This window comes from Electrona antarctica (genome assembly GCF_951216825.1).
Source record: "Electrona antarctica genome assembly, chromosome: 20".
In the NCBI taxonomy this organism is placed as follows: Eukaryota; Metazoa; Chordata; class Actinopteri; order Myctophiformes; family Myctophidae; genus Electrona; species Electrona antarctica.
This window is the reverse complement of record NC_136801.1, coordinates 22,123,256-22,138,378: the sequence shown is the minus strand read 5'-3', so window position 1 is coordinate 22,138,378 and position 15,123 is coordinate 22,123,256. Positions and strand designations below refer to the sequence as shown.

The 15,123-nt window shown below is 43.1% G+C and overlaps 1 protein-coding gene across 1 annotated transcript in view; it reads right to left on the bottom strand.

Moving 5' to 3' along the window:
* Positions 1-7,442: 7,442 nt before the first annotated feature.
* The window catches only part of LOC306912920 (uncharacterized protein), a 48,675-nt gene continuing 40,994 nt past the window's right edge, over positions 7,443-15,123 (bottom strand). Inside the window, exons 7-9 of the mRNA XM_079489380.1 lie at positions 14,702-14,835; positions 12,874-13,070; positions 7,443-8,948 (exon numbers count right to left, since the gene is read on the bottom strand). Coding sequence (XP_079345506.1) covers positions 7,742-8,948; positions 12,874-13,070; positions 14,702-14,835 — 1,538 coding nt within the window. The 3' untranslated portion in view covers positions 7,443-7,741. The remainder of the gene's footprint in view (positions 8,949-12,873; positions 13,071-14,701; positions 14,836-15,123) is intronic.

Here is a 15,123-nt window from a genome sequence, read left to right as displayed (position 1 = left end):
TAGAAATGGCACTTTCTGCAAAAGGGCAGGTGCTCAAGCCCCCTAGCCCCCCCCCCCCCCCCCCCTCTGCACGTGCCAATAACTTATGACAATAATGAATGTGAAATTAATAATTTACAACAGGTTTTTAAAAAAGATCTATTTTTAAATATTTCACTTAAATATCTAAAGCTGTCAAAGATGTAGTGGAGTAAAAAGTGCAATAATAGTTTGCATGTTCTCCCCGTGTCCCCTAGGGTAGGTACCCTCACAAAAAACATGCAGTAATCCTGGTCTCTAAACTGCCTCCCCCTGCAGGCCAGCCGGGGCGCCTGATGGAGGGGAAAGGAACTGGTTGGAATAACGTGTTCCTTCCATGCGCTAGTCCAACCAGGGAAACTCCCCCCTGTCAGGTGTAAAGGAGCAACTTGGACACTCAGGCATGAAGGAAGCATGAGTTCAAGTCCGTTGCTCTCCCCATGTCCCCCATATATATGGGGACTAGGTTGGCGGAGGGTGTGTAGCCTAGAGCCCAGGATCACATTAGATAATTGACACAGGGGTGAAAAATGGGTTACAAAATTGTGGGATAAAAAATATTAAAAAAAAAGAACTGCAATAATAGCCTCTGAGGTGTGCTGTGTGCAGCCTACAGGCTACAGTATGTAGGCTATAGGCGAAAGAAGAGGAAAAAGTACCACAGAATTGCTCTTATGTAGACCTACCATACTTGAGTAAATGGTTTCCAAACTCTGGGTCGGCACCCATTTGTGGGTCGCGGACACATTTTTTCGGGATCCCTTTTTGATCCCTTTGTTTTGTTTCCTACATATTGTATTTATTATTTATTATCAAAACCTATAAAATAAGATCATATATTTGTCTCCCAGTAATTACATGAAGAAATAAAATAAATGTTTAAAAGAAGTGTCATGGTCTGGCCCTCTGCCTCTGCCCAGTTGTGGCTGTCTTTCCACTTCGGCCACTCCCACTTCCCATTGCAGCCCGCAGCCCTCAGTCCTAGTTACACACCTGGTTCCACTCTCATCAGCCCGGCCCATTACAAACCTGTGAACACTGCTACAATCAACCCACCACCTATAAATACTGGACTCCTTGCACAAACAAACTGTCAGACCATAAATCTTTGTCCGGTGCTCAACGTCCTTGTCCCCCTGCTCTACCTTGATGTTTTGGGTTTGTCATTTTGTATTACTGAAGAGTTTGCATCCTTGGACTTCCTGGTGGCTGCTTCATGCTTCTGAAAGGTTTTGCTTTTTGGACTTCTGGTTTATTGCTTTGCCGTACTGCTACTTATTTTGTAAGCTTGACTTTCTGTTTAATAAACCAGTTATTTTGAACTTTCCTCTGCATTTTGGTTCAGTCATTCTGCTACCGTGACAAGACGTATATTGAATAGTAGTGAAGTATAGTGAATAGCTGATCCAGGCTCCTGCTTGTAGATCTACTATAGACATCAAGGTTCTCTTTTGGGTCACGGGCTGAAACGTTTGGGAACCATTGTTAGTCTAGACTAATCCATGGAGCAGTGCTGTCTAGGCCAGGTAGACTATAGGTAATCAGTGACAATATAAAGTTGTGCTTACCCATTATAGGCCTGATGTCAACATTTAAAAAAATTAAATGTCTTCTAAATCCTGACTGTTTTCTCAAATACCTATGTTTCTTTATCAGTCGTCCTCAATATTTCATGTTAAGGACCCCAAAAATGATATGTAATTGGCTACCGACCCCCATCTGAAAATATGTTGTTCCAGAAACCTCTCGGAAGCAAATATTTGAGTTAAAAACGTTCACTCTGAAAGAATATATATGCAAAGATTTGTGCCACATTTTCACGATTTTTCAAAAATGGCAGACCTACAAGCTCGTAGCGCGGCACTCGGTGCCGTGCTATGGGCTTGTAGATCTGCTATTTTTCAATAGCTAAAGTGTAACACAATGCTTCAAACACCAAAAGGGGTTCCCGCCCAAAATGGGTTAATGGTACACAGGTCTCAGCTATGGCCGTGCCATACCCTGGGCACCACATCTTGCATTGTGCATGTTGGCTCACTGGAAGGAAACACTGCTACATCAGTAACTAGCAAGGGACTAAATTCATTTTGCTCCTATGCCACCAAAATGTGGAACGCCCTACCAACAGTCATTAAGACACAACTGTGTCTTAATGACATGAAACCTTCAAAACTGTGCACAAAGGGCACCTATAGGCCTACGGACGGCTGCAATTCGAAACTGGCCCCCGTAAAATCTGAATCCCCCACCCATGGCACCCCTTTTCCCCCTCACTATGTTTCTTTTCCCTTTTTACCTCCTTTATGATGATTTCCTGTTTTGACTATATAGTTGTGCATATTCGTATGTCTCTAAATGTTTTGATGAATTGAAAATGGTGGGCCCTATTGTAAACAAGTGTAATGCTTTATGGTGTCGTCCACTCACAGTTAACAGTTGTTGTATTGAGTTGTATACTTGAAATGTATACAGTAATTCTGCAAACTGTTAATAAATCGATCAAAAAAAATCAGTGGGTCTCTGTCCTTGAGTGGGTTGTGGGTGTGTAACTCCGTTTGTACTCAGAGTTATGGGGGTCCTTGACATTAAAACGTTTGAGAACCACTGCACACTAAATGGAACAGAGCCTTAATTAGTATCATCAGTAACACCTGTGAAGGAAGTAGGGAACCGGCCAGGAAGTGGGAAGTTATTCTGTGTGCATATAGCCCAAAGCCCATTATATCTAAACATATAAACTCATATAGCCTACTTTGTGAGCAGTATTTTCTTTGTTTCTCACTCACAGCTTAATTTCATTATTTCGTCTTATTTTTCAAATGCTTATTTTATTTTACTGATGGACTATATGAAAATGAAGACTATGCCTATCACATCCACATTGAATGTGAGTGATGTGTTCCCATGTGTCAGCTATAGCCTATATTCTACCACTACAGTCCAGTTAGTTAGGTAAAGTTACCTTAAGTTGTGGCAACTCTGGGGAAAAAAATGCTTACCACTAGCTTTCTTCACAGATGTGTTCATAAAGGTGTCTACTATCACAGAAAAATGTGTTCCAACCCAACTCCCTTGGGAAACTTTGTGACAGCTGCTGAAAGTTGGGGTACAATACATTATAAGGCAAAATGTTATAAATTTCATTATGCTTTAAGTAGCATGTGACATGTCAAACTAGGGTGTTCACATGATTCTGAATCCATTCCAAGCATTAGTTTTGCACGGAAAACACTCCTTGGGCTAAAAATGGCCATAGCCGTCATCACAAATGTGATGAAGTCAGCACATTTGGGCATATTTGGGAAAGTGGCTATGGCCAAACTAGGGAGTCTATGGCCAAACTAGGGGTCAAACTAGGGGGTTTTCATGATTCTGAATCCATTCCAAGCATTAGTTTTGCACGAAAAACACTCCTTGGGCTTAAAAAGGCCATAGCCGTCATCACAAAGGTGATGAGGTCGGCACATTTGGGAGCGTTCTATGGCTGAATTTAGCCTAAACGAGTGTTTTTCGTGCAAAACGAATGCTTGGAACGGGTTCAGAATCATGAAAACCCCCTAGTTTGACCCCTAGTTTGGCCATAGACCCCCTAGTTTGGCCATAGCCACTTGCCCAAATATGCCCAAATGTGCTGATTTCATCACATTTGTGATGACGGCTATGGCCATTTTTAGCCCAAGGAGTGTTTCTCGTGCAAAACTAATGCTTGGAATGGATTCAGAATGATGAAAAACCCCTAGTTTGACACGTCACATGCTACTTAAAGCATAATGAAATGTATAACATTTTGCCTTATAATGTATTGTACCCCAACTTTCAGCAGCTGTCACAAAGTTTCCCAAGGGAGTTGGGTTAGAACAATTTTTTCTGTGATAGTAGACACCTTTATGAACACATCTGTTAAGAAAGCTAGTGGTAAGCATTTTTTTTTCCAGATTTGCCATCACTTAAGCTATTTTTTGAGTGGTGCAAACCACTCCAACAACTGGCTTAGTTTGTACCCATGTACCCGTGTTTGTTAGTACCAAAAAAATTAGCATGGTTGCTATGGTTAGTATGTGACGTCACTGACATCACAGATATCACGTCAGAGTGACATCTCATTTCCTGGTTCTAATGTACAGTAACTATAACAAATGTGTAGTTGCACCACTCAGTTCACACGGGTGTGATTTTTCCACATTCAATTCTGTTGATCCGGTGGAACACGTTACTAAAGTCATTTTGAGTATAGCCTACAATAAGAGTCATCTTTGCTGTGGCCATATTATTAAGACAGTTGACACTCCCAACCAGTGTTGGAAGAAGTAGGCTACTCGCAATTAGGCCTATCAATACTGCAATATAGAAATACTATGTTAAAAGTAGAAGTCTGGAATTCAAAATGTATAGGCCTACTTGAGTAAAAGTACAGAAGTATAGGCTATTGACCTAAAGTACCCCAATTCAAGTTTTCAAATGTATACACATCTTTTGCAAATAGCAGATGAACAAGCTCACAGTCCATATTGGAAATAGGGGAGAACAGGGTAAGATGAGCCAGCGGGTAAGTTGAACCACCCCCTTTATCTAGAAAACTAGAAAACTGCATTGCCATGTGACCTTAAATCATCCATCATTTACAACTGGCTGTGAAGTTGGGAAGCACATGGGGGAAGTAGAAAACATTATTTTACACAAAACAGTTTTTTGTCGGTCAAAGTAATAGTTATACAAAGCAAAATGTACCTAGGACTAAAATGCAAATCATACACGTTGATGATTTGCCAATGGATAGAACCATGTGAATCATTTAGAAATTAAATTGTCTGAAGTAGCTTATTCTAGTCATTGTTTTCTAAAATGGTGGCTATGGGTAAGATGAGCCAATGTCCGGGGGTAAATTGAGTCAATGGGAATCACTATTCATATTTTTTTTATTAAGTATTTGCTACTCAAATTATACTGAATGACCTTTAATTTGCATGTACATACTCATTTAAGAGAAGTTTGCAATATTGTATTAACAATATTGCAAATATAAGGTTCTGAATAACAAACTTTATTTAATTGTCTTAATATTGTTTAAATAATAAATAAACAAATAAATAAGACTATTTGCAAAAGGGAAAACTGTTATTATATTATTGATAAGTGAATACATTATCTGTTCAAGTTTAAGCTTTTTTTTTTTTTACAATATCCTGTGGTTCGACTTGCCCCTTGACTTTGATCAACTTACCCCTTACCTGGGGCAAATTGAGCCACATGACCACTTTTTTTTTTAAAAGGTCGTATTTTCATGGCCCTTTGGCATAGATGCTTACTCATCATTTCAATTGATAGAAGACATCCTGAAATATGGGTAGATCATTAGATTTGACTGCCATCTCGTTTTGCCTTGCTTCCAGGACAACTTCGGAAAAAATTGGTTCATCTTACCCTGTTCTCCCCTACTCCAGTAAATAATAAAAGTACTAATCAAAAACAAAATGTTACAGTACAGTAGGCCTACAGTACTTGAGTAAATGTACTTAGTTACTTTCCACCACCACTGCTTGGTTCTGCTTTCCTCCTGAACGTCGACCATATACTGTAAAAAAAAATATGATGTCGACATGCAATACATGACGTGCCATGACATGACATGACGTCGACATGCAATACCGCCCCCATCTGGCGGAGTCAGGTAAGACATGCAATGCAACATAATTATGCACATTTACTATGATTACTACTATTTCTCCAGGTATTACTTGTCCATCAGCATGTATGTAGCAATGCTGATTTGGCTGTTTATTTCCCTTGATTACAAAATGAAAAAAATCATACACAAGTATTGCATACATAAATAAAGCAAAGGTCTGTCGAAATACTGTAACAGTCTTTTAATAGACAAGTCATGTTAGAAACATTGCCTTATGTTCACTGTGCGTTAATTTGCAGCAACAGAGCTTCATAGTCATAGAACACCTCTTTGGGTGAGTCCATTAATTATCAAAAACATAGCCAGGAAAAAAGAGGGACTTAGTGAAGAAGAAGAAGAAGAAGAAGAAAAAAAAAAAAGATGTTTAAATATATACTGTTCTTCTCCATCGTATAATAAATATCAAATAAATCAATATACATTTTATCAACAAGAGCACACAAACGAATAAAAGGGTAAAATTCAAAAAAGCCATTTTAAATCGTATGTCGAGTTGACAATCTGTCCGCGCAGGCTTAACTCCCGATAGTGCATATCAGAAACTACGGCAGTAGTTTCATGAAATGGAGAATTTGAAATGGACTCACAACTAGCTGCTTGTATACAAAATAATAATACAAACAGACCAATTGTGAAGATAACACATTTACGCCAATTTTGACTATAAAAACCAATAGAAAAGTACAATAATGACCTAAAGGCAATTTGCCATTTCTTTCTGTTTTTTTTTAATGTTGCTCTTTCCATATAGACATCTATAGATCAAGATAGATAGATATCTATTGACATCTATAGACATAAAACACTTATAGTGACATGAGAAAGCACACATATTTCATAATTATATCATGTTTAAACAAATAATTTTGTGACTTCACTTTGTGAACGTTCCTTCCATGTTAACTTAAACTCCACCAACACACAACTACATAACATACGTATTTTATTCTTGTGGAACTTCATTAAAGGAGCATTCAGTGATTTGAGTGATTTGGAAAACCACCCAGTCCGCCCCGGTAACAAAATGTGCACATGCACGCTCTACAGTGGGGGGAAGTGCAACAGGCCAACAGCATGTGCACCAAGGCCCGCCCCCACTCGATCATGATTGGAGGCATCCTGATTGGATGAAGGCTTTGCCACCCGCCACCAAAACTGAAACTAGGGTTTTTTGACCCCAGGGGCTCACTGGGGACAGGGAGGAACTCCTTATATGGTCAGCACACTCTATAGTAGGGAGGATTATCCAGAAAAAATAAAAAATAAATGATGTTTAGATTAAGTCAAATCACTGAATATACCTTTAAAGGATTTTTTTTTTTTTTTTTTTTTTTTAAACAAAATAAGAGATTTACTACTGTAGTGTACAGTAGCCTATATTTGGTAACAAAGGCAAGCAAATTGAATCATCTGCTGTAATTGTTTTTTAACTACTACAACAGGCAAACATTCAGCAAAAAATCACACCCGTGTGAACTGAGTGGTGTAAGGTCTTATATAGACTGATCAGCTGTGGTCTGACGTAATGTCTGACGTAATGAAATCACACCCGTGTGAACTGGGTGACCATAGCAACCATGCTCATTTTTTGGTACGAACAGACAGACAGACACGTAAACTAACAAAGCCAGTTGTAGGAGTGGTTTACACCACTCAAAAAAAAAGAAATAAAAAAATAGCTGATCTTCAAGCTGACAAAAACATTGTCTCTTGTCACTTGTCATTGTCACTTGTCTCTACTGTTTGCTTATTGTGACTTGCCCAGTCTAGGGACACTAGTTCCATTTTCTTAATGACCCTCACTCACTGTGTACAAGCAAGGTTTAAATTGTAAAACATGCTTTTATGCAGTGAGACTGAGAACTTTAGAAGGCATGGTACATGCCAAGGCAGATCTATATGTTGTTTCTTGTATCCCAAACAGAAACCGTCATTATTTAATGCTGGCAAAAAGTTTAAAAGAATCATAATAATATTTGGTACAGTACCATAACGTACACATTCATTTGTGGGAGGTTACTGCGTTAATGTCCGTGCTTATTGTATGTAAACGTAGGGATTGGATTTGGGTGGCCCTGTGGTCATCGCGTACGACTGCATAGTGTTCCTGCCGAGACCATGGCTCATGGTCTGGCACTGTCCCATGTCAGCGCCTCCCTCTGGCCACGGGGGGGAGTCCATGGGTTCTCTTTTGATTGAATGGATCGTGCTGCCTTGGCCTTTGAACTCGTAACCGCCGCTATGCTTGCTGTAGTCCGGGTACATGCAGACCTTGTGGGGGTGGGGCTCCATGGCCGCGCCGCCCGGATAGACGTGATGTGCGTCCATAAGGTTGACCGACTGGCTGCTGCAGAGAGGGTTCGAGTGAGAGAGCCTCTGAGTTGGACTGAACTGGCTCATGCCGCCGTTGTGATGATGATGATCCGAATCCTTGTCGTACTTTGATAGGTGCGCGCCGGCGCCGCTCCCGCCGTTAGCGACGCCGCCGTAGTTCTGGTAGTGACCGTTGTTGCCGTTATACGGCGGGCTGACGACGCGCGCCGCTTTCCCTCTCTGGCAGGGCGAATATTCGTGTTCGTAGTAGTCCACTTCTGATTTGAGGTGGACGCTGCCGCCGCCGCTCGAATCGTATCCCCCGCCCCCGCCGCCGTAGTGGTGGTCGACGGGCTCCATTTTGCGGCAGCCCCCCCAGGGCTGCCTGCTGTACGTGTTGCAGCCGTTCTCCGAGTCCGAGTCGTTCTCCACCTTGATGGGCGGCATCTCGGGCATCGGGCCGACGCCAAAGCGATGATGGTGGCCGTAGTCGCTCTCTCGCTTCACCGCGTCGACACAGTAGACGTCGAGGTCCGTGGCGGGACTCTGCAAGTTCCCGTAGAGCTTGGGGACGAACGTGTCCCCTCCTCTGCCGCCGTGGCCGTGGCCGCCCGGAGACACACCGCAGTACTTGCCATACGGCCCGGCTCTGCTCAGGCGGTTAGAGGCGACGAAGCGCATGGCGGGCCATCCACCTCCGCCCAGACACGGCCTGAGGTCCTTGGCAGTAGGCATGGGCGTTTTACAGTAATTCAGGGGTTCCTCTTGGTGGTAATATTCATCGGGGCATGGCTTGAGGTGGTCTTTGGAGACGGGGGTCCAGGGTGCGTGGTGTACACTGCCCGGTGCGGGAGAGGGAAGCAGGAGAGGGTCTTCGATTTCATCCACGCTGCTGTGAAGTGAGTGAATTCGTAAGTGCTCTCCTCCATCACTGTAAAGGAGACAAAAGATTAAAGATAAAAGTGGTTATTGTTTTTGCAGGTTCAAGAAACAGTACAGTACAGTACAGTACAGTACAGTACAGTACAGTACAGTACAGTACAGTACAGTACAGTACAGTACAGTACAGTACAGTACAGTACAGTACAGTACAGTACAGTACAGTACAGTTTCATAAGCTGGTCCAGCCGCTGTTATTGACGCCAATGTATTTCACCGAACTTCCAGATCCGGTTTTGCCTCCAATGTGCGTCAACGGCGCCTGGCTGGCCTGTGGACTGGCCCTATCTTCTTCTATCATAGCCTTGGGGCTGACGGGGCGTTGGAAACTGGTGTAACTGGAACTTGAGTTACTTCAGATTATGTAATGTGGGAGTGAGGAGACAGAAAGCCATGGCAGTAATATAGCAATTTTCTGAATTTGCAATTTTCTTTTCTGTTCCTGCTTTTGCTACCCTGACACTGAATTTTCATTTTTGTTCACCTGACCTAACCTGACCTAACTAACATCTACTTAAATGTAGACGACATGTTCGCCACCTAGTCGACTCTAATAGAATAGTTGCGATATTGAGGGGGCAGAAAACAACTTCCGGTTGTCCCCATTCAATAGAAGTCTATGTAGAAGAGCCGCCATTGGATTGAAGCCCCATGAAGTGAACAGAGTTTGCGTAACTCTGGCTCTGCTCGACTCCAGGCAGGGTTGCCAAGTAGTTATTTCCAGCAAAACTTGGATTGTTTTTTTCCCACAGTTGCTTGCCTGGTTTTTGGAGGTTGGTTAGCTTATTTCTGTCACGACAGTTGCCAACACTGGCAACCATATTACTCTGCTGGCAACAACCTTGTGATTGGCTGTCTGTCTGAGACAGTGAAGCCCCCCAGTAACACCCACGGCTTGACGGGGAAGGAGTAAAGGACTCGCAGTAACACTCACGGCTTGACGGGGAAGACACGTTTGCAATGTTACAACGTCACTCAATATAACTTCACACCAAACGCGGCTGCATACACGTTACTAAAATAATAATCATACTAATATGGGGGGGGGGGGGGGGCGGGGTGGGGGGGTGAGAACACAACGGAGACAGCGCTTCTTTCACCTGACCATTATATCACTATGTGATTAATTCTTGTTTTTTAATGGACGTGGCTAGCGATTCCGGGGCTGGTGCCAGGCTAGTCTTTTGCACTCTTAAAAATAATAATATATTTCACCTGTACTGCTATACTAGATATATACTATACTGCTACCATCCCATATAAAACACCTGCCATTTGAATTGTAGGTGCAAAACCGGTCCATAGGAGAAGAGAAATCACACCTGTGTGAACCGAGTGGTGCAACTCCCCCCCCCCCCCCCCCCCCCCCCCCCCTCTATCTCTCTCTCTCCCTCTCTCTCTCTCTCTCTGTATCTCATTAGCAGGCTCCCACTATCTCTCTCTCTCTGTTTCTGGCACAACAGCGCCACTTTTGGTACTCATTGGTACTCGTGCTCATATAGTGACATAGGTCCTCATTCACAACGGCGTTTACGCCAGAGTGTAACGGAAGCGTATACAGATACTAAATATCATCGTATTTCTCTGTCCGATCACGCTGCGATTTGCTCCCGTCTTATTCAGGGAAGCTGGTGTAATCACTTCATTTGTGCGGATCGCAGAGTGTAGCCTTTCCGCATTTTTCCCAAGCGATTCGCCTGGTGTCGCCTGGTTAGAACGCCCATCCCACACCATATAAGGCAACAGGAAATATCGAAATACGTCATCATAGCCTGCACCGGGCTTTAAATTATATACAACAGCCGCGATGAGCTTGTAGAGCAGTTCATTTTGACAGGCGGGTCTCTGCAAGGACAGATCTTCAAGCAAACAGCGCGAGTTTTGTATATAATTATAAACGAAACTTGCCAACTTGGCACGCATTGCTTCACTCCTTGTTAAATGTCAGAACGTTAATAAGTTAACTGATGTTACAGTTACTTTCACATAATGAGAAAGAAGTTAATTTGTACTGTTCACCACACAACCAAATGCTATATTAAAACTCGGCAATGATAAAAGGCCCTATTGATTAGTCTACTGCGGTGATTGATTCCCTGCCCTGCACTGTCGGATTTGGAAAGCAAATATATGGACATGCATGGACACAGGACATATTTTCTTTCTTTTTTTTCTTGTGGGATTTGGACTTAAGGCTATATTTCATCCGATCCAACTACGTTGTATGTTTCCTCAGCTGCAGGTAAGAGTTGGCGTCCGCATGTGATCAATATACATATTATAAATTAATACCACGACGCAAATGGAGGCAGATAGGTGCTTGCAGCAAAGGCATTTAGGCCTACGTGAAACTTTAATTGGCTGAGTCTCTGTCAACATGCTGATCAGCGAGTTACAGTGGTAATAATAATCATCATCAACAGCCTTTCTTGTCTGTCCGTCATGTTTGTGAACAAGCGCGAGTGGAGGTGAGCTGGCTTAAAACTATGATATGACTGGCCGACTTTCAAACACGCTGATGCCATTCATTCAAATAGGCTAATGTGGTCTTCTATTTTTTTATAGGGCTAATTCCCCCCCCCCCCCCCCTCCCCACACACACCGACAGTCAGACTGACTCAAAGGAGCTCCATAACGAAACAATTTAAATAGGCCTATACTGCAGACATTACTACACGTTGGATTCGTACAGTGCAGAATGTGTATGTTCTTATTATAATTGTGAGTTGTTTTTTAACATGCAGCGCGAGTCTGCGAGAGCCGATCTACAAGCTCACAACGCGTTGTAGGCCTACTGCGAGTAGAAGGCTGCCGAGTGAGCAGCCCCAATCACGCATGCTAGGAATATCCTAATAAATAAATAAAAAGGTGTCGGGCTCGGGGGCAGTTTCTGTATGGGACTATAGGCTAACTTTCCTCTAGAATGCATGCGTATAGGCATATAAGTGATACTTGGCTTTTATATAGGCTATCATTTTTTATGTGCTGACCAATGGGACAGACACATGTGCCTACATATTTTATCTGAGGTTTGGGGACTTTTAATTGATTCAGCATGAAGACTAAAGCCTTCTTAATAAATCTACGCAAGCTGTACACGACCATGAGAGCTGGCGCAGCTTTTAGCGGAATTTCCGAACAAACAACGTCAGCGTCAAGTTCACGAAAGTTCATGAATTCCCACGTAATGTGGGAATCCACGTAAATGCCTGTCCGCTCACAGCCCCGCTCACGTAACGTCACTTTATGAGCGTAAACGCCGTTGTGAATGAGGACCATAGTCACATAGTTAGGTGAACACATAGGTGAACACATAGGTGAACACAGACATTGCTGTTCCTTGGAGTGGTTGCACCACTCAAAAAAGGCAAACAGGTGCCTCATCCCAAAATACCCTTATGTGTGTCTCAAAGAATAATGTCACGCCGCAAAATAGGGACACCGCGTTGACAGTGGTTAATCAATACACCGAAGACCAACTACAAAATAAACATATAGGGTTCAATGCTTCAACCAGTGGTCCGGGGACCACCAGTGGTCCTTGGGGGGGTTCCAGGTGGTCCCCAGCTAAATGATGGAGAGTTAATAACCAAAATGGACCCTTATAGATTTTTAACTCTTGAGAGTGTAAAATGAAACCAAATGGACCTGTCACTCTCAAGAGTCAAAGTATTGTTAAACACCTGCATTACTGAATTTTCAAGACGTCTACACACTTAAAGAATATAGAAGATCAACGTTTGCCTGTTATCTCTCCTAATGGTACTGTACCAACATCAATACAGCATGGAAGTCTTATCCAACGACAACATTTTTTTCGAAGATCTTGGGTAAAATGTCTGTCGCTCAAATGTTGAATGCATTGTGGACCTTGATACGAAAAAAGTGTTGAAAATCAATGTCATATATTTTCTCACCCGTGCTCGAGGCTGGAGGTCGTTCCTTTGCACTTGCCCCTCATCATCACGGTCTTCATCTTCACCTCGGTGATGGCGGGCATCATGAGGGGAACCGCCACGCAGAACAGAGCCAGCTGGGCGGGCACCGCGGCCCCGCTGACAGACTTCTTCTTCTGCCCGTCCAGGAACTTCAGCCTCCCCTGGAACTGCATGGCCTGCAAGGACAAACAGAAGACGAGACCACGGACTGATTGAGCTGATTTGACTCACGTTGAGGTTTGTATAGTAGAGCGATACCCACCCTGGGCAAGACCTACGCTGTAGACTGTAGAGGCTATCATTTGTTTGGGCGGAAGTTGCAGGATTTTATCGGAAGTATCGCCCAAGGAAATGACATAGATGCTTTACAAATCAGTTTACATTCTCCGCGAATGAAACAAGTGTTGTGATTGGTCGGGAAAATATCATATCCAGGGGAAATACATTTGACGGATGTTCCGGACTATACATCCGCCGATAGCTTCTCTGCCTTACGTTGTGACCAGGCTTTCTTTTCGCAGACCGAGGCTAAGCGATACCGCTCCAGGCTGCAGTAAACACCCTCCTACACGCCCGAAGGACCGCATGGGGATCCCTGAGCTGAGCTTCAGATTGATAGGGTCCACCTGGTTGTTCCTAAAACTTGACTCATCCCCCTGAGGAGATCGGGATTTTGCAACCAGGGCACTTTGGAACACGGTACCCGAGGATCTGGGGCTAACGAATTATTATCTGAAAACCTACTTTTATGCCGATTCCTTTTTCATAGCCAGTGTGTTTTTGAGTGGTGCAACCACTCCCTTACGGAGCTATGTGTGTGGGTGGGTGGCTGGCTGGGTGAGTGGGTGGGTGGGTGGGTGCGTCTGAGCACGAAAACAGCATGGTTGTTTTTCACCACCTGTGCACAACCTAACACACACACAAACACACACGCACATATTAACTGTATATATGGTGATTTTGGGTGTGCCAGTACAGTACAGTGACAGTACATACTTCCCACAGATTACAACCACACACGGAGATTTTGCAAAACATGACCAATGACAAAAAACTCCCATATCTGCTGGGCGAAGTACAACAATGTGCAAACACAGCAGCAAGATTCGTGAGTTGCTGTGATAGGAGAAGGATATCAAACGGAACACAACCACCCTAAAGACTAATCATTGTGTATATTCCTGCACTATACCTGCAGTGATCTTGGTACATAGAAATTGATCTATTGAAGATTCTGACTTTCAAATGTACATATTTTTTGTTTTGATTGTATTGCTGTATTGTTGTATTGTGCTTTCTGCTTTGGCAATGTAAACGTATGTTTTCTCATGCCAATAAAGCCCTTTGAATTGAATTGAATTGAAAATTGACAGTACAGTACAGTACAGTAGAGGGACCCCCACACAGTAACTGTCATTTCTCAACCGTTTCGGACGTGGGGCGGCTCGACGGAATCGGGCCGGCACCCTGGGTGCGTTCCTGTGGGTCTGGAACTCACCCCCCCCCCCCCCCCCCCCCCACACACAGGGTTGCACCACTCACTTCACACGGGTGTGTTTTTTGTATATAGTTACAGTTCCACATACTTTATTTCCCCCTCTGCTCTGGTTCACAAATTGTAATACACTGTAAAATGTGAAATACACGTACAATTCAATAATGATTTGATTGATCTTTCTTTACACACAGGTTTTTTTTGCATTTCATTTTCACACCTGTTGCATTATGTTCTATAGAAGCTAAACAAAAAAAAGGTCTTATTTTATGTCCGAGTATTTATTCTTCAAATCTGGGTCGGACCACTCACCATGAAGCCGGAGGTACTGTCCAGAAGGCAGCGAACCCTGGCTATGAAGCATCTGTTCAGGAAGGGAGAGAGCTCTGGTGGAACACCCCCCGCCTCGGGGCAATGGAACAGGCTGTTCACCACAAAGTCCTCACCTACAGTGACAGAACAAGTCACGATCAAAAGTCATAACAAAAAAATGAATAAATGTAAAATAATTGTTATTTTGATCAACCTGTGTACATTGGTGACTATAACTATAATCTACCTGATCTTGAGGCCTACAAAATCTTCAACTAGTCAACTAGTACCAACAAGGTCGACTAGTGGATTTACTAGTCGACTAGTTGCTTAATGCCCTATCAAATGGTGGTCCGAATGTGTCTCAAATGCCGAATAAATATTGGACCTTGATGTGAAAAAAAGGTTGAAAACCAACTGGA